The 27,517-nt window shown below is 47.6% G+C and overlaps 1 protein-coding gene across 2 annotated transcripts in view; it reads left to right on the top strand.

Annotated features, from left to right (window-relative positions):
* The first annotated feature begins 542 nt into the window (after nt 1-542).
* Nucleotides 543-27,517, top strand: part of ARFGEF2 (ADP ribosylation factor guanine nucleotide exchange factor 2) — an 82,916-nt gene continuing 55,941 nt past the window's right edge. Inside the window, exons 1-6 of one of the 2 annotated variants that reach the window (XM_027558324.1) lie at nt 543-800; nt 13,880-13,910; nt 15,015-15,138; nt 22,643-22,789; nt 23,754-23,933; nt 24,290-24,521. In XM_027558324.1, coding sequence (XP_027414125.1) covers nt 680-800; nt 13,880-13,910; nt 15,015-15,138; nt 22,643-22,789; nt 23,754-23,933; nt 24,290-24,521 — 835 coding nt within the window. In that variant the 5' untranslated portion in view covers nt 543-679. The remainder of the gene's footprint in view (nt 801-13,879; nt 13,911-15,014; nt 15,139-22,642; nt 22,790-23,753; nt 23,934-24,289; nt 24,522-27,517) is intronic. The other variant, XM_027558325.1, reaches the window with a different exon arrangement.

Raw genomic sequence — 27,517 nt, 5'->3', positions numbered from 1 at the left:
CGCCCACTTCCTCCCTTCCCTCACCTGCTCGTCCAGCTTCCTCTCGTTTGTTCCTCCTGACTTGCCCTGACTCCCCTATCACCTCTCCCTCGCCAACTTTCTCCCCATTCTGTCCCTCGCCTCCTGTCTTTCCTCTCTCGCCATCTCTCGCCTTTTTTCCCAGTCTTCTCTTCTCTCTTCCTTCCTCTCCAGTTCCCTCTCTTTCCTTCATCACCCACCCGGTCACTCCCCCATCCTCACGCTCCTCGTTGCCTCTTTCTCCTCACACCTCCGTCACCCCGCCTCCTCCCTGTCACCTCTTTTCTTCTGTCCTTCAAGTCCCTCCCGCCTCCGCCCATTTCTACTGTCTAGGCAACTTTTCCCCCCACTTTCCCCCGCCTCGCCCACTTGGCCCCGCCCCCTGATACAGACCCCGCCCCTGATACAGGTCCCGCCCCCTGTCGCGGGCTCCCGCCCCAGAGGTCACGGGGTCGACGGACGCCGTCGCTGCTCCGCCGGTCACGTGGTCACGTGACGCGCTCCAACATGGCGGCGCCGTGTGGTCTCGGCGTCGCTTCCTGACTGGGTGGCGCGGACGGACGCGGCTGGTGCAGGCGGGGACGCCGGGCCCGCAGCCTCGCTCGCCCGCCTGCTCGCGCCGTCCGCCCGCGGGGCTGCTAGCCCCCGCTGGGCCGGGGCCATGCAGGAGAGCCAGACCAAGAGCATGTTCGTGTCCCGGGCCCTGGAGAAGATCCTAGCCGACAAGGAGGTGAAGCGGCCTCAGCACTCCCAGCTGCGCAGGGCCTGCCAGGTGGCGCTCGGTGGGTGAGCCGCCCCGGCCCGGCCCCGCGCCGGCCTCCCCATGCCGGCCGTTACCACACCCGGGCTTAGCCCGGCCTTAGCCCGGCCTCCTGGGCTTCACTTTCCCCCCGCCACCCCAAGGCCCACCCGCCCGGTCTCTTTATTATATCCGGGGGGGACCTGGTACCTTGGCAGCTCGGGACTGGCCCAAGGTCACCCAGCAAGTTGGTGACAGTCAGGGCCGGCTCTCCAGCCTCCCAGCCCTGGGTTCTTGCCACGACTCCCTGCTGTCCCATTTCCTGGTTCGTCCCCCCCGTCACCCTCAGAAGCAGCAGCTCTTGCTTTTAAGTTTTTCTTTACGTTGGTTCTGCTGGTTGGAGTTGTCCCTTGTGAGATGGGCAGGTGGGAAGAGCCGCCCAGCTGGTTTAGGGAAAACTGAGGCCTGCTTTGTAAGTGCCGAAGTGGTGACTGTTTTCTTTCATTTGGGATCTCCCATAACTCCTTCCAGGAGGGACTATAGAGAGGGTTATCCTGCACCTCCCAGATACTGCAGTGTGCAGGAGATCTACTCGTTCTCAAACAGAGGGTCTGTGAGGGCAGAGATACTTGTCTTATTCACCGAAGGGTCCCCAACAGTGTCTGGCACACGGTAGATCATACTGATTTGAATGGACCCACAGATGACTGAGCGACAGGGAGAAGTCTTGCTCATCCCTAGTTAAAACCTTAGTAGTTGATTCCATTATCAACATTCTGTCTTTTAGTTTTCGGTCATTCAGCAAATATTTATTTATCAAGTGCCCACCGTGTACCAGGCACTGAGGATACAGTAGGGAAGAAGACAGACAAGGTATTTGCCCTTACAGAGCTTATAATCTAAGAGAGGAGACGAAATAAGTAAATTTAAAGATTAATGAGACATTTTTGAATACTAATACATACTTCTGTACTAGTAAATTTTTTTGTAATGACTTTTGTAAAATTTTTTGTAAACGAGCAAAATGTAATAAAGAGGGCCTGAGACAGCATGGTCAAGAAAGTAGTCCTTTCTGAGGAAAGGGACATTTGCGCCAAGTACTGAAAGTCAGGAAGTATCCGCCATGTGGAATTTCAGAAGAGGGAGTGAGGATCAGTACATTTGACCCGAGTTGGCTCTCGGGTTAATTCGCCGTCCCAATGCCTTTGCTTTGAAATCTGTAAAAAGACCTGTTTTCCTAACAAGTGACTGAGTAAATGTAAAGTTTGATTTTCTTTTTTCACCTTTTGAAGTTTGAGGTTATTCTCCCTTCGTTTGGTGCAAGGAACTCTGGGAGTCTTTTCTTGCGGCCTAGGAATGGGTTTGTGAGCTTTGCATTTATTTTTCTGGAAGGCCCTAGCTTTCATGGGTCTGAGACACCCTCAAGGATCAAGAACTATTGATAACAAAGGTGGTTGTTGCTGGGAACAGATGCTAGTCTTGTGAAATTCAGGATCAGTTGAAGGAACTCACTGAGATTTAGATTTGTAAAGCTTTTTTATTCAGAAATCCAAGGCTAACTGTTGGATATTGTTTTATCAGGAATGCAGGATAAACCCTACAAAGCAGTTAGGCGAAAGCGGATATTTACAGCTCCACTTTGAAATCTGCCTGCATTCTATCCTCTCATTGTTACTTTAAGTGAATTGTTGCAGAAGTTTGCAGAAGTTTGAAAATCGTTATTTGGCAAAGTTTTCATTCACCCTTCAGAAAACTTAACATCAAAATTTCACCAAATCGTATATCACTTTGTTGGAACCTACTTATAAAATCATCACATGGGTTGTAAAAGAGCCTTAACATTGGGAGGTTTCTTGATATTTTTAGATCATATCTTTGTTGAGAACTCCAGGATTTTCCAAGCTGAATTGTGGAACACACATTCAGTATTTTGGTAGTGAATTGTAAGAAATAGCCTATTCTGAAAATATAAATTCTCATTAAAAATATTTTTCTTGTTAAACAATATAGATGAGTTAAATAAAATATCCCATATAATGTTATTTAAGAAAAAAATAACCTATAAAGGAAGTAATTGACACAGGTTGACTGAATAGCTGATTGTCATGGTAGCTCATCATCAAATTGAGTAGTTATTATAAGGTAACCTGTGTAAAGTGTTGAGTTAAACTGATCATTTTTTTTTTCTCTAAGACAGTACTTGTGTGTCATTGCTGTTAAGTAATAAAGGACTGCAGAAGAAAGATACAGCAAAGGGTCTGGTGATACTTTACTCTGCACCTCAAGGCCCAGTTTTGTGTCCAGTAAAAGTAGCTGAAGGGGGCTTCCTAGGTGGCTCGGCAGCAAAGAATTCACCTACCAGTGCAGGAGTGCGTGTTCAATCCCTGTGTCGATAAGGTCCTCTGGAGCGGGAAATGGCAGCCCACTCCAGTGTTCTTGTCTGGAGAATCCCATGGACGAGGAGCCTGGAGGGCTGCAGTCCAGGGCGTCGCTAGGAGTCGGACACAACTGAGCACGCACACGAAAAGTGGCTGAAACATTGCTGTGCGTAAGAAGCATTGCAGGGCGGCGAGTAGTGTAGAGATTACCTATCATTTTGATAAGAGGAACTGTAAGTGACCACTCAAAGTTGAAATGTTGACCAATAGAAGCTGTTCCTGGAAACAGCTTTTGTGACCTTCCAGGAGTTGTGGTGTACTGGAGGGAGGGAATGGGGGGTGCAGGAGCTGTGTAGTGTAGGGGTTTGGAGTGTGTTCTCTGGACGGGCTTCAAATCCCTTGCCTTCCAATTGCTATCTTTGTAATCTTGGACAGATGTTACACCTTCCCGTTGGGGCTGTTACAAAGATGAAGTTAACTGACATGTGCACAACACTCGTCGTGCAGTAGGTACACTGTATAGGCTTGCTGTGCTGGTTACTTTTATTGTTTGAAGCTGTGACAAACCACAGACACGGTAAGCACGGGGCTTGATGTTCTTAGCTTAGGTTGCTTCTTCATTCAGGAATGACTTATTGCTCTATTTGGTTTGTAGATGCAATAAACAAGAATGTAATTACATGACTGAAAGGCTGTGTTTATGAGAGTATTAACTTGCCTAGCTCAGTGAAGACAGGGGTTGTTCCTTGTGAAAGCAGTGATGATCAGGATGAATAGGTTTGGAGTAATCTCAGGGATTCATGCAAAGGCCCAACTCATTGGAAAAGACTCCGATGCTGGGAAAGATTGAGGGCAGGAGGAGAAGGGAACTATAGAGGATGAGAAGGTTGGATGGCATCACCGACTCAATGGACATGAGTTTGAGCAAGCTCCAGGAGTTAGTAAAGGACAGGGGAGCCTGGTGTGCTGGAGTCCATGGGGTCACAAAGAGTTGGATAACGACTTAGCAACTGAACAGCATTCGTCCTCACTAAAGGCCAAATGCATGGGTAGGGTCTGCCCAGTTAGAAAATCGTGGCCCTCCAACCTTTATTGAGAAATCAAAAGAGCCTGTGAGAGTATTCATCACCCCCGGGATGCTGTTGCTCTTTACTTTCATAGTGAAGTTTTGATATGTGTTAATAATCGCGAACCTTTCACCCCTCCAGTTGGAGCATATAATCACATTTTTAAACCTTCCTTTCACACCTGCATTACTTGAGTTATTCTTTCCCATGATCTTTTTATATTTCTGGTTTTAAACCCTGTGATAGAATCCAGAAACATGGTCCTGAAGAACCTATTTGCAGGGCAGGATTAGAGATGTAGAGGATGGATTTGTGGACACGGTGGGGGAAGGAGATGATAGGACGAATTGGGAAAGAGGAGCATTGAAATACGTGTGTTAGCACATGTACACAGAAGCTAGTGGAGGGCTGCTGTGTAACGGGGAGCTCAGCCTGGTGCTGTGACGACCTAAAGGGCGGGGTAGGAGATGGGATGCTCGAGAGGGAGGGGATATACGTATCCTGAAGGGCGATTCACATTGTACGGCAGAAACCAACACATTATAAAGCAATTATCCTCCAATTAAAAATAAATTTTTAAAAAAACTATAAAGTTTAGAGACGTGACAAGATAATCTGAGCGTTTTTAAATGGTGTGGGAAGATTCTGAAATCTCCAAACTTGAACTGAATTGTTCTAACATTACTCTTCATGTATAGGAGATGGAGTGTCTTATTTCATCATTTAATACCCACGAAGTGCCATGTGAGGGCTAAGTGCTCTGTAACTGCCCGCTGTCATTAAACATACCTATGTTTTTTGTATGAAATTCAGTGACTTTAATCTTGGAGCCGTTTTAGGTTCACAGCAAAATTGCACGGGAGGTACAAGGAATTCCCGTATTCCTCCCAACACACACGCTGTTGCCAACATCCCTCACCAGAGGTGGACGTTTTTATAGTGATGAACCTAACATTGATGCATCATTATTACCCAGTCAAGTGAGTGACTTTTTAAAAATCACATGTTATATAGTAACTGTGTGACATCAGCCATGTACTAAGCATTTCTGTGTCCAGGCGCAGTGCCACGTGCTCTACCTGCAGTTTAGTTCCTATGATTATTGTCCTTATTGAGGCCTAAAGAACTTGGCCAACTGACTCAACCAGAAAGCCGTGGAGCCAGGCTGTGCACGCTGGCAGCCTGGCTCCAGAGCCCACGGTAACCATCACCACCATTGCTTCTCCGTAAGGAAGCGCTTGTGCTGTATGAGCTACTCAGTGGAGCCTTAAACAGGCATTGTATTGAGGCGAAGTTTCTATGCAGTGATGGTTTGGTAATGTTTCAGTAAGTAAAGAGACCATGTTTTTTGAGTACGGTTGAATTGAATTTTGAGCTGTAGTATTTGAAAGCCTGTAATCAAAAAGATCACAGCTTTTTCTCTGCAGCTTTTCACTGCGTATATATATTTGGTTTAATTTCGGGATTAGAAGGAAGAAAGAAATGAGAGTAAAGAGCTGGTTTCCCATAAGCTTCATTTAAGGTATTAAATCCTTCTGATGTATGACCTCTGTCTCTTTATCAGCAGTAAACTCCCTCTTATTCCTTCTAGAGTTGTGACATGTAATTGATGTCCATCTTTGGATACAAGCAGGCAAAGGGAAACCAAGGCTCAAGGGCAACTTGCCCACATCTGCCCAGCCAGGTGGGCAACAAGTACAGCATGCAGCTGACATATAAATCATAAAGTCCAGTTTTAGACTTGCAACTCTGTTTAATATACAGGGTTTAGAAACATGTGGATCATTGGTGATCTTAGCTGGAGCTGTTTTGGTGGCATTATGTGGGTGAAAACCAGACCAGAGTGGGCTGAGGTGTGAGTGGGAGGTGAGCAACACACAACCCTTTCCCAAAGATTGGCTTTGCTGTGAAGAGGAGGAGGGAAGTGTAGATCATAGGAGTGCTCTGGTTTATTCTTTTTTTTAAAGATAGAAAAACTCAAACTTGTTTAAATATCTTTAGGAAGAAGCCAGTTAAGGGAGTACATTCATAAATTTTCATTCATTCATTCAGTTGCTAAATTATGTCTGACTCTTTCTGACCCTGCCAGGGGAGCAAAGGCAGGCTCCTCTGTCCATGGGATTCCCCAGGCAAGAGTACTAGAGTGGGTTGCCATTTCCTTCTCCATGCATGCTAAGTCGTTTCATTTGTGTCCCACTCTTTTCGACCCTGTGGACTGTAGCCCTCCAGGCTCCTCTGTCCGTGGGATTCCCCAGGCAGGAGTACTGGAGTGGGTTGCCATTTCCTTCTCCAGGGGATCTTCCTGACCTAGGGATCACACCTGCGTCTCTTAACGTCTCCTGCGTTGGCAGGCAGAGTCTTTGTCACTAGCACCACCTGGGAAAACACACTTCCTTCTACGGGGGTCATAGACTTCAGTTGCGTGTTAATATACAAAACATTCAGCGTTCACGTGATCGTATAACACGGTAAGTTGCTTTTTTCCCTGTACGCTGTTGTTCCTCTAACTTTGATGTGTTCAGAATAACTATTCTCACCCTTAGAAGGAATATAAGTGCAAAATTTGAAAAATATAAAAAAATCCCTAAATTATCATAAAGTAAGGCTTTTAGTTGGAATACAGAATAACTTTAATGTTAGTAAAGTCTGGTGTTTTGATTAGACATTTTGTTTATGAGTTCTGTGGATTATAAAAATTTTTAGAAATAGTAGGACTGTTTTTTAACTGACATTACTTTTTGTTGAAAAGCTTTATGATTATTTTACAGGAGGAAGCCCTCTGTCTAGAAGCAGCACTAAAAGTTGGATTTTGATTATTGAAAAGGATTTATTTATTGGATTGGCAGAAAATTCATTGGCAGCTGTGTTTGAAACTTTGCATATTGATTAGTCTTGTAGTCCTGAACTGATAATTTAGCTTCTGGGAGCCTTGGTTTCCTGGGATGAGAAAGGTGATAATACTTGTGTCACAGGATTGTTGTAAAGGTTACATGAACTAATACAATAAGTAACTGACAACGTACCTGGCACCTAACAAATGACCCACCGAAGTTCAGAGGCATTGGCGTTACTTGTATTTAAAGGAGAAGGAACTGAATGCTTGTTCTTCTCTGCCTCCCTTATTAGTTGGTTTATGGACGTCTTTGCTGGTCTCTGACATTTCAACACCAGCGAGGCAAGTAGTTGGAAGAGTTTAGAGCTCTGCCCCGTACTTGTAAATCTCAGGGGAGACTCTGTAAGCGGTGCTGGGGAAAACAGTAAGATCATTCTTTATGGAAAAGCGCAAACTTGGAAAACGTGTACTTAATCAGCAAGTACATAGAGTCTCTCATATAAATAGCTCAGAACTGTGTTTAATTCTTACCATTTTCACCAGGCCTAGGGGGCCTGCCAGGAAAATACTTGACTTTCTTTCCAGCAAGGTTATCTTAGAAAATACTTCCATGTTTACTAGCTCATTCCTGGAGTCTTTCTATAAGAAGCTTCTTTGGGATTACTGTCTTGGTTGCAAATGAGTCTTTGGGCTTTTTTATTCTGTATTTCATTAGGTTTTCTAGACTTGTAGAACAGCCTTCTTATGCCAGGACCTAGACGTCTTAAGATTGTCCTCGTTCCCCAGGAACGGTCGGTGTGTTCTCTACACAGTCCTTTTGTCTTTTGACTGAACCAGGGTGACGTTCATTTAGAAGGTATTTATTTATTTGGGTGTCATACCTGCTGTCAGGACTCAAAGAAAACAAAGACCCCGTTCTCACGGAACTTGGAGTTAATGGAGAAGAAGGGGTCTGTTCAAATAATCACGTTTTCTGAGTCATACCAGTAATGTGACAGGTCCTGTGAAGGAGAAAACCTGATCCCACAGGCAAAGTGGACAAGGTATGAAGGAAAGTTTCCCTGAGGAAGTGGAGAGCTGAATGATAAACAAACAAAAATTAAAGAGGTTAGAGTGAGAGGCACTTTGGCAGCAGGGGCGGAACAGCATAGGCAAAGGCCCTGTGGCAGAGAGGAATATGACAGTTTGGGAAAACGAACAGATACAACTGCCTGTGAGTCCACAGTTACCTTAAGAGTTTCTTTTTTTTTTTTTTAAGTTTTAATAATAATAATTAAAAAAAAGAAACTAAAGGAGGCCACTGTGTGACTGGGCATGGCAGGTGAAGGGGGAGAGGGTTTGGAGGTGAGGCAGGAGAGGCAGTCCAGGGCCCCGGCACGCAAGACCCTGGAGGCTGTGCTGAGGAGTCTGATTTTTAGACCAATAGCAGTGAAATAATACCCCAGAGTTCTAAACAGGGAAGAAGTTGATAAAGAGGTTAGTATTTTGGAAAGATCATTTGAGCCATTAGGTTCAGAACATCTTCAAGGAAACCTGGAGAGGTTGCCCAGGGACCACGAGGGAGGCAGTTATCATCATCCGGGGGGAAACGCTGGTGGCCCAGACTTAGAGTAGTGACGACAGAAGCAGAGTAGAATGAAAGTGTTCCCCACTGGTTTAGAAGGTAAAGCTAAGAACACCTGATGTGGGGTTGGATAACAGCGTCAAAATGTGGATCAGTAAGGCTGACTTAAGTTTGTGACTCACCCAACTGGTTGGATGGTGGTGCAGTTCCTTAAGATGGTTGTGGAAGACCATCTGGAGAGAGGTGGGTGGAGGAGCTTGATCTGAGTTGGGACTTGGATATTGGATGAACGTATGAGCTTCATGTTCCTGAGGCAGGCCTGCACCGGAAACGAGGACTGGGGAGTCATCCGAGCCTAGGCGGGAATTGAAGGGGCAGGCGAGGCTGCGGATGCCAGTGAGGAAGAGCTGAGTGTTGCAGAGAAGGAAAGGCAGGAGAGCCTGGGCCCCAGGAGCCTGGCCCGCCTGGCTGGGCAGAGGAGGCTGAGTGTGCCAAGGAAACGGAGGAGAGATGGGCCGGGAAGCAGAGGGCCGATGGGAACGTGTGCTTACGAGGCCAGCTGTGCAGTGTGCTCAGGCTCGCTCAGTCGTGTCTTCATGACCCCACGGACTGCAGCCCGCCAGGCTCCTCTGTCCGTGGGGTTTTCCTGGCAAGAATACTGGAGGGGGTTGCCATTTCCTTGTCCAGGGGATCTTCACAACCCAGGGATCAAACTTGCATCTCCATGTCTCCTGCATTGCAGGCGGATTCTTTACCACCAGCGCCGCCAGAGAAGCCCTTAAATCGAGTAGATTTCTGTGAGGGGAGGTCAGTAAGGTCAATTGCTGCTGAGAGGTCAAGTCAGACAGCAACTGGAAAACTGCCCATCAGCTTTTGAGCCCTGCAAGTCATGGGTGACCTCACCTGGAGCTGTGCTGGTGGTACAGTGAAGGTGAAAACCAGACTGGAATGGGTAGGGGCAGGTCTGGGAGGTGAGGAAACGGACACGACTCTTTCCCAGGGTTTGCCTGGGGTGTGAAGAGGGAGATGTGGATCATGGAGGGTTTTTTGGCTTTATTTTTATCTTTGTTTGAAGGTAGAAGAGACTTGGAGAAGGCAATGGCACCCCACTCCAGTACTCTTGCCTGGAAAATCCCATGGACGGAGGAGCCTGGTAGGCTGCAGTCCACGGGGTCACTAGGAGTCGGACACGACTGAGCGACTTCACTTTCACTTTTCACTTTCATGCATTGGAGAAGGAAATGGCAACCCACTCCAGTGTTTTTGCCTGGAGAATCCCAGGGACGGGGGAGCCTGGTGGGCTGCCATCTCTGGGGTCGCACAGAGTTGGACACGACTGAAGCGACTTAGCAGCAGAAGAGACTTGAGCTTGTTTCAACATCATTGGGGAGGGAGCCAGCTGAGGGAGAGGTTAACTAAGAAGAAAGACAGTTTATTCATTCAACAAATATTGAGCGCCTTCTCTGTGCCTAGGAATTCCTAGATGCTGGGGATTCAGCAGTGACCAGAATGGACCAAAGTCTCTGTTGTCACAGAGTTTACGTTCTGCTGGGGAAGTCGGAGTATAAGTGAAACAAGAGTATGTCACAAGTGGTAAATAAGGTGGTGAAAGACTAGAAAAATTGGTGTAAAGTGAAAAAACAGGGCAGGTAAGGTAGTGAAGAATCACAAGGAGGGGTCAGATGGCAGTTTCAGGTAACGAGGGAAGAGGTGACATTTGAACAGTCATCTGAAGGAATCGAGTGAGCCTGTGGATATCTGGGGCGGGAGGGCATTCCAGGAGGCAGGAGGAGCTGGTGCGAAGGCCCTGGAACAGGAACTGGCCATGAGTGAGCCGGGGTCGGGTGGTGGGAGGTGAGGTCAGAGGGGATCACAGGGGCCCAGATCTTTCAGAGGCTTGGAGGCCAAGATCAAGACTATGAGTTTTACTCTGTGTGAGATGAGAAGCCAGTGGAGTTTTGCGCAAAGGAGCAGACGTTATCAGATTTACTTTATAATGGTTATGGATAATCTATTTTGAGCAGATATAATCTGATTTATATTTTAAGGAAATCCCTCTGGCTGCTGTGTAGAGAACGCTGTGGGCCATGAGGAACAGTGAAAGTTGAAGGCATGAGACCAGTTAGGAAAGAGGCTCTCGGTCCAGGCAGGAGATGGTGACAGCTTGGCTTGGCGTAATGGGGGTGGTCCCCCGTGGTGAGAAGTGGTCAGGTTTAAATAGTTCCTCAGAAGGCAGCAGGGACAGGACGCTGCAAAGGTGGAGGGACTTGACACGTACTGTTTTCCAGCAGGAGAGCGTACGGGCTGGACAGTTTATGTATTGGCTAACAGGAAGTTGAAGGAGTCTCCTTGTGGCTTTTAATTTTGCATGAAATCGGCTGTTTCATTGGTTGTGAGTAAAGAGGAATGGTGACATGAAGAGGGGGAGAGAGGGTATTTGAGGAGAGAATGCGATGTGCAGTAGTCTTCGTGGAGAGGTAGAGAAGGTGGGCTTAACCAGCAGTGTCTAGGTACTGCTGTGGTTGGTTGTCAGGGCCTTTAGAGACCTGCCGGCTTTCTCTGCTGTCAAGAGGCCTGTCATTGGGTGGAGACTGGTCAGAAAGCTGTCATACAAGCTTGGTATTTGGCCAGAAGTTAACACTAAAAGTCAGAGAACAAGTTAAGCCTATTGTTTGGCAAGGAGAGGAACCAGTCTATCCTAAAGGAAATCATCCCTGAATATTCATTGGAAGGACTGATGCTAAAGCTCCAATACTTTGGTCACCTGATGCAAAGATCTGACTCATTGGAAAAGACCCTGATGCTGGAAAAGATGGCAGGCAGGAGGAGAAGGGGGCGACAGGATGTGATGGTTGGATGGCATCACCAACTCAACAGACATGAGTGTGAGCAAACTCCAGGAGATAGTGAAGGACAGGAAAGCCTGGCATGCTGCAGTCCATGGGGTCACAAAGCATAGGACACGACCTAGCAACTGAACAATAACAGCAACAGATTACAATCCTGCTAATGGGATCTGTCCTGGAAAAATGAAGAAAGGGAAAGCTGACAAGTTGGTCTAGTCAGGTCTGACAGGCCAAAGAAGGGTCCTACTTGGGGCAGTTAGTAGGTCAACTGGAAGTACAGGAGCTGGGCAGGTACAGGGAGGAGCTGGAAGTTCCAGACAGGGACAAGATTCAGAGTGTGACCAGCACCTCCGGGCTGGCTTTGGGGGGAGGGGGAGGGCCTTGTGGATTTGCATAGTGGGGGGTGGGGGTGTAGCAGATCGGATGTATGAGGGGAGATGAAGGTTCCAAGGGATGTTGTGGAACCTTGGCGGAGTTGACCAGCGATGGTGTCGTTGAGGTTGGTCATGGTCATTGTTGAACCTAGCCTGGGAGCAGAGCAGAAGGTGAGCTGGTGCCAAAGTCATCAGTGAACCAGGAGGTATGACCCGAGGGGTTTGTATAGGACAGTGATGCCCAGAAAGCATTTCCCAGGAAGACAGCCTGGCCTTGCAGCTGCAGCTGCCGCATCCCGCTCAGGTCTCCCTCCTTTCCAGCCTGCTTATTTATTGCTGCTAATTGCCCAGTTGGCAGTTAGGAGAGCAGGGCCTATTAAAACGTGGGGCAATAAACCAGAGCAGGTGTGCCCCGCCATCTGCTCCTCCCCTTCCCCCCTCCCTCCTTCTCTGGAGCAGACAGCCGGGCCGTGAGTGCTGCAGTGGCGTTTCCTGGCTGTGACCGTGGGCAGGTGACTTCACCTCTCTGGGCCCAGATTCCCACCTGCACATGGTTAGGAGATGAGCCTCTTGTCTTCCAGAGGCATAAGGAGGACCAGATGGGCCCATGCCCCTGTGAATGTCAGCCATTCCCATGATTTGTGTTCCCCTAATTGTCTTCTTTCCCTTGGCTCTCTGTAGTTCAGCAATGGCAGTAGAGACTTTGCACTATTACTGACTCCTGTCTTAAGAGAGCTGACATTGATTGACCACTGGTGTATGCTTGACACCGCCCTAGCCATGACCACTTCGGGTTTCTCAAAGGTTACCCACACCCACCTGCCTTGTTACAGTCTCTGGAGCATATGGAGCGCGTGTTTTTTAGAGTAGGACATCAAGATTCAGGGAGGTTTAATAACCCACCTGGTGTCATTCAGCGGCGAGATATCCATGCCAGAACCTAGTTCTGCCAGAACTGCCAACCCATTTCTTAACTTTCACCTCACCAGGCTGTGTCATGTTGATTTCTGCAAGCTGAAAGCTTGGCCACCAGCCTCCTGGGCTGGATTCTCTGGCCACTCCCACAGCCTGAGGCCTCAGCTAGAGGAGGCCAAAGCTGCTCCTTCATGGATTCTTGTCCTAGAGGGGCAGGAACCACACCACGGAGCTCTGTTTAGCTGACCCAGTGTGTCACAGGCCTTATGGTCCCTGAGCGAGATGTTTGATATTAGTCATCCGGATGTTTCTCTTCTGCTTTCTTATGTGTGTAGAAAGAGGACATTGAAAGATTGGCTCGAAGGGTTAAAATTGCCACTTCTTGTAAAGTTCAGTTATTCGGTTTTCCCTTCCTAAAAGTCAGTCTAGAATGTAGTTGTCCAGGGAGAGGCAATCTGTTACTCCCAGCACTGTGTTCTAGGGTTGCTAGGATAACTAATGCAGTGTCTAGACCACTGGCTCACAAGAGATTGTATAAAGAAGGCTGGCCTTTTGGAGGTTATCTGAATACATGGAATTCAGGTGGAACAGCTTCACTGGCCTGCTTTGATAATACCATGAGCCTGCCAAGCACACCACGTAGGAATGCATTCGACCAAGTGGATGTGGGGGAAACCAGCGTGTTTAGATAGGATGTTCTTGTTTCAGTGGCGCAAAATCGTGTCCTCCTAGAAATAAGACTCTCTCTTTGAGATCGTGATTGCTGATTGTTGACACTATATCCATAACCATAACCGTGTAGTTGATGTACCCTCCATGGTAAAGGTTCATAAATTAATTTTAACTCATAAAAATTATGTATATATATTATAAAATTATATATATAAATTATAATTATACACAGGAGAAATGTCCTTAATGCTGCTGAACTGTACACTTAAAAATAGTTAATGTGGTAAATTTTGTGTGAGCATATTTACCACAATTTTTGTAAATGCTAAAGCGAAAGTATATACACTTACCATAGAAAATGTGGGAAAGATCATCATCGCCCTACTCAGACAGCTTTCAGTATTTTGTTCTGTTTGTTTTCTTTTATATACACATTACCTGCTCCTAACATGCCTCTCTTTCTTCCCCACCAGATGAAATTAAAGCAGAAATAGAGAAGCAGAGGTGAGCCCGGGCGCCTTCTCCTTGCTGACGTGCAGTGTGACGGGAACTGGCGGGGTCCGCGGGAGCGCCTTCCTCTGCGTGTTTTCTCCTGTTCCTGGTCCCGGGTGGAGGATGGGGCACACACTGTCCCAGCACAGTGCTGGGCACACGGCAGGACTCTGTATCTGTCTGTACTGATGCCAAGTTAACAGACTGCTGGCTAACAGCTGCACATTTGGAGGAGAGGGTGTGTGCATGTGGGTGCTAAGTTGCATCTGACTCTTTGCAACTCCAAGGACTGTAGCCCACCAGGCTCCTCCATCCATGGGATTCTCCAGGCAAGAATACTGGAGTGGGTTGCCATACCCTCCTCCAGGGGATCTTCCCAACCCAAGGATTGAGCCCCAGTCTCCTGCATTGCGGGCAGATTCTTTACCACTGAGCCCCCTGGGAAGCCCCCACGGAAGGCTCACCAGCATTAACTTGACCTTCCTTACCCTCTCCTCTGGGGCTTCTCCTGTGGCTCAGCAGTAAAGAATCCACCTGCCAATGCAGGAGATGCAGGTTTGATCCCTGGGTCGAGAAGATTGCCTGGAGGAGGGCATGGCAACCCACTCCAGTATTCCTGCCTGGAAAATCCCATGGACAGAGAAGCCTGGAAGGCTACAGTCCTTGGGATCACAAGAGTTGGACCCGACTTAGCAACTCAGCACCAGCAACCACCTTCCCTTGACAGAGGAGGCAGAGCCCTGGCTCTTCATGCTTCCTCAGGCAGGAGGACAGCATGTGCTGTTGCGGGACGGCCCCTCATCCTCAGAGTATTGAGGCCAGAGTACCCCCTTCAGAAATGCAGCTCTGACGTGGCATCCAGGATCCGCGCCAGGCTGCTGACGAGACAGCTTGTCATCAGAGACCTTGTTCTCTGTGTGTGGCGCCTTGGTGTGTTTTTCCCCTAATGCGTGTCTTTAAACTCCTCCCTGTCCAGCCCCCCAGATGCGGTTTGCAGGCACTTTTAATTAAACTGTTGCAAGTGGGAGCGGAACTTACAGTGGTGGGGGAGAGTAGCAAAAGCAAGCTTTTTTTTTTTCGTTTCCCCTCTCCGGCCCTCTCCTGCTTTTCTCCTAGGCTCGGTGCTGCCGCTCCGCCCAAGGCAAACTTTGTAGAAGCTGACAAGTACTTCCTTCCGTTCGAGCTAGCTTGCCAGTCCAGGTCCCCCCGGGTGGTCAGCACGTCCCTCGACTGCTTGCAGGTACTGCGTTTCAGCTTGGTGGCATGCAGGGTGTTCTCACGGGCTGTGGGTGGTCCTTTACACCAGGAGCCCCCAGCCTCCAGGCCACGGGCTGGCCCTCCTGTCAGATCAGCAGCGACAGGAGACTAGAAGCAAAGTGCGCAGTAGACGTAACACACGCGCAGCGTCTGAAACCGCCCTCCCCACACCCCAGCTCATGGAAGAACTGTCCTCTGTGAAACCGGTCCCTGCTGCCAAAAAGGGTGGGGACCACTGCCACAGGAGCTGTGCTCATGACCCTGGTACTCAGAACGCTCTGAGTTGGTGGACAGAGGAGCTTTTCACCACATTCTTTATATTACTGTCAGGGAGAGAAGACAGAATTAGCAAGTCCTGAAGCGTTGTTCCTGGATGAACTCCAGGACTAGGTTCCTGCAAGCCTCTCCAGTCACCTGTTCATCAGTTGGTGAACATACAACCTTACTCTTTGTGGGTTTCTGTGTGCATGCTTGCGTGCTCAGTTATGTTCCACTCTTTGTGACCTCATGGACTGTAGCCCTCCAGGCTCCTCTGCCCATGGAATTTCCCAGGCAGGAATACTGGAGTGGGTTGCCATTTCCTCCTCCAGGGGATCTTCCTGACCCAAGGATTGAACCTGCGTCTCTTGGGTCTCCTGCATTGGCAGGTGGATTCTTTACCATTCAGCCCTCAGGGAAGCTCATGTTCTATTTAAAGATACCTTATTTACAGCAGCCTGCATTGTTGATTCATTGACCTTGAGCTCATGATCAGCAGCACTCTGATACATGCCTGAACAAAGCTGATCACACGTCCTTTCTCTTTAGGGCACATCCCTGCCTTCTTGTTCTTAGCCACACTAAGATAGCACTTAGCTCTGTGCACACGGGCCATTTTAAATGGTGAAATAACCAACAAAAAGAACAAGAATGTGAACACCATGGCACTAAATAGATCACAGAAAAGTCACCGCTTACGGTATGAGAGCTGAAACAAGACGGCAGAGCAGCTCCTTGTTTGACTTCAGTTGGGAACTTGACCATCAAGTGATTCAAATTTTTCTCTGCACTGTGGGTGTCCACAAATGACCATATTAGTCTACCAAGTATTGATTTGGGACTTACATTTTAGTAAATGGGAGCATTCACAAGTGCAAATCTATGAATAATGAGATTGACTGTGTTTAGGGCCACAAGTAGCCTTGTTATGAATCCCTTTTCACTGGTGAAGAAGCAGCCGTGCAGAAGTTAGGGTGCCTTGTCCAGTGATGTTCAGGTGGTGAGGAGCAGAAACAGCGCTACAGCTCGGGCTTCTTAGTTTGGGTCCAGCATTCTTGAATTTTTCCTGAGCTCTACTCCTGAAGCTTTGGTTTCCCCAAGAAACATTTGTTTTTAACTCCAGTGGGAACCTACAGCAGTGAAAAGAGCTAGGAAAATTTTTTCAAAATATAGTGGAGAGATACACAGTTTACCAGTACTTTCTAGAACAGGAATAGGGAATAGGTTCTGTATTGTGATTGCTTAGAAGCTGTGTTGAAAAATTATCTGGAGCCTCATCTGGATTTCTTGAGAAAGTGCCACAGTTGATTGATTCTGTCTGCTGAGACCCAGGACTGCCAAGTGGCGGTGGGCATGCCACACTTTTGGCATCTCTAGTCTAATATTTACTCTATTAATCTCTCTTCTTTGCTATAGCTGTTCTTAAAAATTGATGACAGTTTCTTCACAGAAACAGCTCTTCCAAATGAAAAGCCATTTCTTATTCAGTATAATTCTGTACTGTGTGAAGTGTGTCATCAGCCAAGAATTTTCAAATGCCAGGCTCAAATCCTACTTCTAGCCTAAAATATTTGTTGCTGTGAACATTTTCTGAGGAAAGTTTGGCTTAAGTTTAATTTTCATTGTTTTGTCCTCATGTTAAGGTTTAGTTTGGTAGCTGGTGCCGATAGTCTCCATTATTGATGTGCTAAACAGCAGCTAACATCTTCAGCACTCAGCCTGTGCTGGGCCCTGTGCTAAGAGCTTTATCCCTCCAACATTGTGTTTAATCTTCCCAACAACTGTCTGAGCTTCTTACTCTCATCCTCATTTTTGAACTAATTAAACTGAGGCTTAGAGAATAAAGTGTCCAGCCCCGCCAAGTTCCCCCAGGCAGGCGGTGATGGGATTGGGTGGGTGTCTAGGACTTGTTTACTCCAAGTCTGTGTTTTTAATCAGGGGTCCTTAAACTATCAGTTTAGTCAGTTCAGTTGCTCAGTCGTGCCCGACTCTTTGCAACCCCATGGACTGCAGCAGCCAGGCCTCCCTGTCCATCACCAACTTGCGGAGTTTACTCAAACTCATGTCCATTGAGGTGGTGATGCCATCCAACCATCTCATCTTCCGTCGTCCCCTTCTCTTCCTGCCTTCAATCTTTCCCGGCATCAGGGTCTTTTCCAATGAGTCAGCTCTTTGCATCAGGTGGCCAAAGTATTGGAGTTTCAGCTTCAACATGAGTCTTTCCAATGAATACTCAGGACTGATCTCCTTTAGGATGGACTGGCTGGATCTCCTTGCAGTCCAAGGGACTCTCAAGAGTCTTCTCAAACACCACAGTTCAAAAGCATCAGTTCTTCGGCGCTCATCTTTCTTTAAAGTCCAATCTCACATCAGTACATGGCTACCGGAAAAACCATAGCCTTGACTAGACGGACCTTTGTTGGCAAAGTAATGTCTCTGTTTTTTAGTATGCTGTCTAGGTTGGCCATAGCTTTTCTTCCAAGGGGTAAGCGTCTTTTAATTTCATGGCTGCGGTCACCATCTGCAGTGATTTTGGAGCCCCAAAAGATAAAGTCTGTCACGGTTTCCATTGTTTCCTCATCTATTTGCCATGAAGTGATGGGACCAGATGCCATGATCTTAGTTTTCTGAATGTTGAGTTTTAAGCCAACTTTTTCACTCACCTCTTTTCACTTTCATCAAGAGGCTCTTTAGTTCTTCTCTTTCTGCCATAAGGGTGGTATCATCTGCTATCTGAGGTTATTGATATTTCTCCCGGCAATCTTGATTCCAGCTTGTGCTTCATCCAGCCCAGAGTTTCTCATGATGTACTCTGCATATAAGTTAAATAAGCAGGGTGACAATATACAGCCTTGACATACTCCTTTCCCGATTTAGAACCAGTCTGTGCAAATCTGGCCTGTAGCCTGCTTTGGTGAATAAAGTTTTATTGGAACGTAGCTGCCTTAGTCTGTTTAGACTGATGTAGCAGAATAATACAGACAGGAGATGTTTATTTCCCACAGTTTTCTGGAGGCTGGGGAGTCCGTGATAAGGTGCCAGCTGGTTGAGTTCCTGGTGAGCCCTCTTCCTGGTTTGTGGATGGCCAGGTTGTCACTGTGTCCTCAGGTGGCAGACAGAGCAAGCCAGGAGTCTGGTCTCTCCTTCTTTTTAACGTTTATTTGGCTGCACTGGGTCTTAGTTTCAGCACGCAGGGTCTTGGTTGTGTCATGTAGGATCTTTGGTTGCAGCGCACAGGCTCTCTAGTTGTGGCGCAAGGCTCCAGAGTGTGGGCTCAGTAGTTGTGACATGCAAGCTAAGTTGCTCCACAGCATGTGGGATCTTAGTATCCCGACCACAGATCAAACCTGTGTCCCCTGCATCGCAAGGCAAATTCTTCACCTCTGGACCACCAGGGAAGTCCCTGGTCTCTTCTCATGGGGCATTAATCCCATCGTGAGGACCCCACTCTCATGGCCTCGTCCAGATGTAATCACCTCCACAAGACCCTCCCTCTTACTACCATCACATGGAGAGTTAGGACTTCAGTTGGGGAAACACAAGCATTCAGTTCAGGGCATAACAACAGCTGGGCCCTTTCGTTGGCTGCTTTCCGTCTACTACAGCTGAGTTGAAGAGTTGGAACAGAGACCACATGACCTGCAAAGCCTGACTGTTTAGCAGATGGTCCTCTACAGAAACAGGCTGCTGACCTCCACTCTTCACTGTTAGCCTGTACTTCTGGCCTCTTTAATTATACATAGGCTGTGTTTTCCTAGAAATGGTCTTTTTTCTGAAACAGTGTACGTGTGAGTATGATTTCTGGTGGAAACATTGACGTCCAGCTTTGCTTCAGCAACTTGAGTTACAGAACTTGTCTTAATGCTTTTGGCATATGGTTAGCTCTCTCTTAGATTGGAAGTTCTCTGTGATGTAGTAGGTACACCAGGATTTCTTTGCATACTATCTCTGTGATGTAGTTGTCCTTTTTACGACATTAAAAAGTGGCTGGGTGCTCCCTGGATACTGAATGGAACGATTACTTCCTCTTGGGGTTTGCCCTTGCACAGCCTGTTCAGCTGGCTTTTCCTGCTGTGGGCGAGGTGACTTCTGCCTTGGAAGTGGAGGGCCAGTGTCCAGGAGGAAAGGTTGGTTGGGTCAGGGTTGAGGCCAGCTATGGGTGCATCTGTATTGTGCCCTGGACGTTTTAAGGCATCCCTTTTTCAGCCTGGAAAGTTGAGTGGGGAGCAGAGATGCTTCGGGTTTGGTTTGCTACCAGTACAGAGCTCAGCGTTCCCTTTCCCCACAGGGAGAAGCCTTCCCTTGTTCTCGCTTCTCCCAAGTGATAAAGGTCCTTTCCTTCAGCATCTGGTCTCTGCACGCTACCCTAAGGCCAGGACCTGGGGGAGAGAGAACTAGTTCCGTCTTGTCTAAACTAGTGAGTGATCTCCCAAGTTTTTCTGGGCATAGACCAACCACAGAAATTATTTTTGAGAATATTCTCTCACAGTATTTTTTCAAGTATAAGATTATATACATGTGCTACTGCTATCACATTACATATATTATAAACCATACAAAAGTAGACCTTTAAAAGAGTAAGATAAAAAGTAGATAGAAATAGAGTTCTAATATTTTCTTTCTACATAAAGCTGTGGGAAACCACTGGTTTAAGCTACCTGGTTCATACCACAAACATTATCTTTTAGCTTTTATTTCTAAAAGACTTTGTATGTTTTAATGCTCATTTTAAAATCAATGTATAATAATATAAGTTGTACATAGCTCCATTCTCTGTTAGAAATTTCTTTTAGAACTATACAGATATGGCTGAAGTCCCTTAGGCCACTAGCCCCAGACCCAGTTGCCTGTTTCGATGTTTTAATTCTCTCTTTTTTTTTTTTAAACATAAATGGTACCATTTATGATACCCTTTTCCTGTAGAGGACTGCATGCTAAGTATTTCGGCTTTTTGCAGGTCATATAGTCTCCGTTCCAACTCTTCGACTCAGCCATAGTAGCTGGAAGTTCTATCATAAAGCATTTATACTTGTACAGATATTTCTGTGGCTTGCTTTTTACGACGTTGGTTTTAATGTCTGTTAAAACATCCCATGCAAGTAGAGGGCACTCCTGATAAATGATACGCTACCGTTTTATTTACTCCTCCTCCTGTTGAGACTTCTTGGGTGGCTCATCCGCCTGCTAGTGGCGAAGACACAGCAGATACGGGTTCAGTCCCTGGATCAAGAAGACCCCCTGGAGAGGGAGATGGCAACCCACTCCAGTTTTCTTGCCAGGGAAATCCCATCGACAGAGCAGCCTGGCAGGTTACAGTCCATAGGGTCACAAATGAGTCAGATATGACTTAGCAGCTTAACGACAACAACCGCAGCACTGCCCTCACAGGAAGCCAGCCTGTGGAGCAGTGATGAGAGGGGATGAGACAGTGGGCATCTGGACTTGTTCTTCAGAAACACACTGGAGGGGCCTCCCTGGCAGCCAGTGGTTACGACCCTGCACTCCACAGCACGGGGTGCAGGTTGGCTCCCTGGTCGGGAGCGTGAGATCCCACCGGGCTAACGGAGCCAGAAATAGATAAAAACCAGAACCACACTGGAGCATCTCCCCGCCTCGGACTGGAGCCCCCTGGGCTTGATCTGGAGCCCCGCTGTGTGCAGGCCTCTCCTGCCCGCCGGTCCAGCGGTGTCATGGTTCTGCTCTCAGCCTCTCTCTCAACCAGTTTTTCTTCCTGTGTGTTGGACGGCAGTGCTTTGGAGGCTAATAATGAGGAAAAGCTATTGAGAAGTGGCGTGAGGCCTCGGCGGGGGGCGTGTCTGCGTGTCGCAGGGGCCGTGGCCCTGTGATCACCTCTGGAGCTGTGTCACTCTGGGCAGGCAGATCAAGAACGTAACACGCCAGAAACCAAAAGGATAAAGAACAGAGCAGCATCTGTCAGAGTCTTTACTAAGTCTCTGGAAGCAGAGGGTGCCTTAGAGTTCACAGACCCCAGAGGCCCTATCGCAGATGAGTGGTTCTTTTTATTCGGTCAGCCGTCAGGACAGCCTGGATGACTTGGAGAAAAACATTGTTTCCTGGGCTCCACCCAGCCAGCCTGGTCGAGCACGTCTGCGTTGAGGTCCAGGAGTCTTTTTCTGTCACAGGCTCCCTCTTGGACTCGGAATATTAGCCCGGCTTTGAAACCGTCCTGACCTTTGAGTTCCCTTCCAGCTCTCAGATTGTCCCTGACGAAATCCAGGTCAGGAGGGAGGTGGCCCGTGTCCAAACTGATCAGTCACCTGACCCCGAGGGCACAGCCCGGACAGCCTCTTGTCTCTTCAGTGGCACGGGTGACATGCAGTTTGATAGCGTTGGTGCAGAATTCAGTGAGGGTTTTTACTTTAATTTTTGGAATGAAAAATGCATGGGCATGAGTCACCATTCAGAAAGAATGAAAGCCTGAGCCACAGTATGTCTTAGTCCTGCTCCTGCTCACAGCTGCTTAGTTCTCCCTGAGCTCGAGCAAAACTTGTTATCATTAGTTTTTAATGTATCTTGCCTTTTGCGGGGTTGGGGTGGGGGTAGGGGTTTTAACAGCTTGAGATATAGTTCAGATGCATGTAGTTCACCCGTCTGAGGTGTACAATTCCGTGACTTTCATATATTGACAGAGTTGTGCAGCCATCACCACAGTCTAATTAGAGACCATCTTTATCCTCGGAAAGAAGCCTTATTTTTGCAGTCACTCCCTGTTTCCCCGGAATCCCCCAGCTCTAGGCAGTTGCTAACAACTTCTGTCTCCGTTATATATAGTTTTAATTTCTCCTTTTTTTAAAAAAAAAATTTATATGGCTGTGCCAGGTCTTAGCTGCAGCTTATGGGATCTAGTTCCCCAAGCAGGGATCGAACCCAGGCCCCCTGCTGCATTAGGAGCCAAGAGTGTTAGCCCCGGACCACCAGGGAAGTCCCCAACTCCTCCATCTTTCACAGAAGTGGTTGTGCACTGGGGGCCATTCTGCACATGCCTTTTCCCCCAGCCACTCTCAGCGTCATGGGCTTTTCTGCCATCAGGAGTCAGGCCGGATGCTGTGCTTTTGGGGTGACCATGCCCCCCCGCACCCAGGGGGAGCAGAGGGATCTCTGGGAACCGGAAGTTAAAGACCAAGCCTGCCGCCTGCCTCTTAACCGCTATGGATGGCTTCAGCCTTGGCCAGGCAGAAACTCCTCATGTCTGTGCTTTCTGTGTTTAGAAACTCATCGCTTATGGGCACATCACTGGCAACGCCCCCGACAGTGGCGCCCCCGGCAAGCGGTTGATTGACAGGATCGTAGAAACCATTTGCAACTGTTTTCAAGGCCCTCAGACCGATGAAGGCGTTCAGTTACAAATCATTAAGGTATTTCTGTCTGCCTAGTCTGGATTTTAAATGAGAAAACTCGTCCCCTCTGGGAATTTGAATTTCTAATTTACCATGTGTTAGTTGTCTCAGGAGGCACTGAGCTAGAGCAAAAATATGTAAGCATCACGTAGATCTTTTGTGAAGTGTCAGAACTGATTAGCGTGGACCAAGACAGAAGAGCAGAAACAGGTGTGTTTTCAAAGTAAATAGTTCCGCTAATAATCACATAAATTGCTTGTGAATTAGATTGACTTGAAATCCTCTACTCTCTCCCCTTGAATTTCTGGGTTCCCGGACTGCCATTTCTCAGCAGGTCCTGTGTCGATACTTTTATCACCAGTTTGCCCCTGTCCCTTTATTCTCCCTTCCCATCATCCTGTTCCATTTCTGCTGCCAGGAATGGTTTGGCGTGGGACGGTCCCATCTGCTTGTCAGAACCAATCAGGATAGATGTGGTCAACGTTTCAAATCCTAAGTCCTGGACATGTTAGCTTTGTGAGGGATGGCTCTGTGCTAGCTGCACCCTACTTAAAGCTCCCTTGAAAATCCACCAGGGAACTGGGAAGCTGATCTCCGTATCTCACCCCACCCTGCACCTCCATCAAAACATGAATATCTTGTGATCGACGTATGTGAGATCAGGTTGGAGCGTTTTCCCTCCTGAGAGAAGTATCTGGTTTTTTTGGTTTTTTAAAAAGTAAGCTGGTAGAGAGCACACTTCAACACAGCTCGGTTACTTCACATAACTTGGGTTCTATGGAGTTAATAAGTGTGTTTAGACTTTTTTGAATTTGGAGCAGCAGGTGCTTGGCTCTTGGTACTAATCATCCAGTTTAGCTCACAGAGCCATCTTCTTAAACCAGACCAATAAAAACAAAGGCAAACCTTGTAGAAAAGTTGGGCTTTGAGAGGACGGGCAGTGGGCACTCCTGAAGATGAAGGTTTTGGATTTTTGTTTCAGGCTCTTCTCACCGCGGTCACATCCCCGCACATTGAAATTCACGAGGGCACCATCCTGCAGACGGTCAGGACATGTTACAATATCTATTTGGCCAGCAAAAATCTCATCAATCAAACCACTGCCAAGGCTACCCTCACTCAGATGCTGAACGTCATTTTCACCCGCATGGAAAACCAAGTGGTGAGTGGTCGCAGTTAGCAGCTGCCGTGAGTGGGACACCATCCCAGGCTGTGAAGTCTTTCCTGTGTGGCCTCGGTGCCTGGTGAAGAGTCTTAGCATCTTGTAATTAATTCCTTCTTCCTCTGAGTTCTCTGCAGTCTGTTTTTGTCCTTGCTTTAAAAAGCAGAGAGAGAATCTCGATGGGTTTTGAAATTCGAATTCCAGATTTGCTATGAGTTTGTTGAAGGAATTGATTTCCTTTTTTAAATGCTGTCCTTCTGTTTGGATATTCTTTATGCAACAGGCTGGCTTTTTTTCTGTTCCTTATCAAAACGCTGGATCCATTTAGATTGAATCCCTTTTTCGTTGCCTTTCAGTTGCAGGAGGCCAGAGAATTGGAAAAACCGATCCATTCGAAACCACAGTCCCCTGTGATCCAAGCTGCAGCAGGGTCCCCAAAGTTCAATCGTTTGAAGCAGAGCCAGGCACAGAGCAAACCAACAACTCCTGAAAAGACAGATTTAACCAATGGCGAGCATGCCAGAAGTGGTTCTGCGGTGATCACAGAGAACGGACACGCCCCCAGAGAGAGGGGCCCATCGCTCTCAGGTACGGCCCCTGCGCCTCCCCGTCCCCCACTGACCGGGCCGTCTTGCATCCAAGGGGCCGGTGAAGGAGCTGTCTGGTGTCATGACAGGAAACCTCCAGTAGCTCTTCTCTTTCTGGGCCTCCTCCTTGACTTCCCCTTTGATTTTCTCTTATGAAACATAACCCAGGAGGCCAAGTGTCTCAGATCCCGTTGTCAGTTATGAGTGTTTTGGTTGTTGTGGTGGTTTTTTTGGTCGGATGTTGGGGGGTTGTTCCTGGAATATATCTAGCTACTGCTGTTTGATGTCAGCTGTAGTGCCGTGGGTTCATGTTGGAGTGCTTGTGTCCCAGAAGGTAATCGTTTGGGTGGTTGAGCATTTAATGTCTGTTTCATCTCCCAGAAGAGGACACGGACATCATCTGTCACATATACACAGGCTCTCTGTGCTCTGCCCACTTACGGGCAGTTAGTCACTATTTATGGACGTCTTTGAAGGGAGGCAGAAGGTGGGTGGGTGGGTTCATAGAGAAATAGGCACACAGACAGCTCTGTCTTCTTCTGAGACCAAGTACATTACTACTTGGTTGTGCTTGCTTTTTTAAATGAAAGATCTTCCGCACCCGATGATAGTCTTGAAGTAAATAAAACATTAGGTGTGAAAGTTTTGAATTGGGTTGTCATATAAGATTATTTTTTAATATTTACCTCTCTTTCACTGTGCAATTTGTGCAAACAGAATTCTAAATTTATATATTTTTCAAGAACATACCTTATTCTCAAGTGATTTCTGCCAAATAATTTTTCACTCTAGCTGATGGTTCTACAATGAAATATCTGACCCGCCTTCGTAATTGGCCTCATATCTTCTTCTGCCCCATTATTTGCAGTGAGGTCTGTTGGTGGTATGTTGGCTACCAGAGGCATACTTGAGCAGCTTTTGTTCATCTGTAATTTACCAGAGCTCGGCATGGGCAGGAAGAGGCCAGGTGTTGCTGCTGGAACGTTGCTTTGCATCAGCTCACCCAAGGCCAGGACCAGAGAAAAGGCGCCACAGGAGCCACACGTGCCTTGGGTGCGCCCTGTTGGCTGCCCGGTGTCACGTGTCTTGGAAGGTGTTCAGGAAGCCCTGACCCACCTTCTGTACCGGTTTTCATGTTAGCCTTATTAACTCTCAGAGCAAAGAGCAGGCAGGTTTTTACTGGAATCAGACTGTGGCCAATCAACAAATATTAATATTTAAACACACTGTAGTGACCGTAACTGTGCAGATGGAAAAGCAGGTCTTCCTGAGCTGCATGAAAGTGCTTCCACTGCAGCCCATTTTCCACCCAGCAGCCAACATGATCTTTTAAAAGCGTGGATTAGTTGAGGACCTCCCTCTGCTTAAACCCCTCTGGTAATTTCCCATCCTGTCCCATTCATAGTGGCATCTGTGCCTGCGCCATCTCCACGATGTCCAAGGCCCTGTGTGTCCTGCCTCCGCCCACCTCCCTGTACCCTTCCTTGGGTTCCTTTCCCCTTGTTTGTAATAGGATGTGCAGGTGGTGTTTCTGGTTCTTGAAAATGTGGTGCTTGCTCTTGGTACCTTGGCACCTACTGTCCCTTACCCCGCCTTTGTCTCCAGGTTTCGTTTCTAACTGATCCCCTCTCTGAAGCTCCCCATCACTCTGTCCCATCACCCTTTCTTATTTTCCTCATGGCACTCTTCAAATCACTGAAGAGTTTGTGTTCACTTGTTCCTGGTCTAAGGCATCAGCCACCCTGTTCACCACAATATTCCCAACACCTGGTTTGGTGCCCAGGACATATAGTCAGTAAATACCTTTTTTCCTGAATGAATGGAGTGTGGGGGGGATTTGATTTCTAGAATATGGTTTTACAGAAACCCAGGAACCTAAAATTCTGCTCTAACACAGAATGCTTTACACTTAGCATATTGCTGTGGATTTTGTTGCCACAAGGTGTAATACACCCCGTGAGGCTTCTCCCAAGATCGTGGGCATCAGAGTGCCTGTAGGAATCAGACCACAAACCTCCAAGTGGTAGATCAGAGTGGAGGTGCACCATCGCCCTTAAGAGGGACAGGCAGGCTTCACTTGTCCAGATGTGGCTCTAAAGAAAGAACGCGTCCTTCAGGAGAACCGGGTGAGGCACCTGGGAGGAAGGGCAGCCTGAGAGGCAGATGGCAGAGGTGCTGGCTGACAGACACAGCGCCCTGGGCTAGAGTCCAGGCTGCCGAGGCCCCCGGGGGCTCCAATGCCTCTGTGACCAAGATGACGTGTCCAGCTGTCCTCTTGGTTCCCTCCTGTGGACTGGCCATCGGGGAGGCCCCCACCTCCCTGAGGCAGTCACTGTGCCAGGCGTGGTCCTTGCTACCTGGGCACTCCACATGCATTGTCCTACTTCACTGCGAACCCTCCTGGGCCTTCCTGAGACAATGTGCCTCCCAGTGGAATCTGTGTGGATGACAGCTCCCCAGCAGACCAGAGGATCTTCCTCCCCTTGGCAGATTTTCATCCCAGGTTGATACTCCGTCAGTCTTATCAGCCCGTTCAAGAAGTGGATCAGAGTGCTCTGTAAATTCACAAAATGAGATCTTTGAGCCTACAACATGCTAGCTTCTGTGAACCTTAGGGCATGGCCAACAGGGTTCCCTGGCGAGCTCACCCCATTTGTCCATTCACAGCCCTCCAAAGACCCAACTGTTCTTGTCAGTTTTCTAAAATACAGGTTTATTGAAATTCAGTTCTATAAATTCACCTGTTTAAAATGTACAGTTCAGTTCTTTGGAGTATGTTGACACAGTTGAGCAACAGTCAATCACCACAATCAGTTTTAGAGCATTTTTATCACACCCAGAAGAAACCCTGTACCCAATAGTCACTTCCCATTTTCTTTTATTTTTAAGATTCTTGCTTTTTAACTCCCAGTATTAGCTTAAGCGTTTACACACGTGTATAGCTAATACGGAATATTGTAGGTACACAGTTACCATTGTGCTCACAGATGTCTTCCC

The sequence above is a fragment of the Bos indicus x Bos taurus genome, chromosome 13 (genome assembly GCF_003369695.1).
Source record: "Bos indicus x Bos taurus breed Angus x Brahman F1 hybrid chromosome 13, Bos_hybrid_MaternalHap_v2.0, whole genome shotgun sequence".
NCBI classification, from domain to species: domain Eukaryota; kingdom Metazoa; phylum Chordata; class Mammalia; order Artiodactyla; family Bovidae; genus Bos; species Bos indicus x Bos taurus.
Note: the sequence above shows the minus strand (reverse complement) of the source record. Positions and strands in the feature narration are given on the sequence as shown.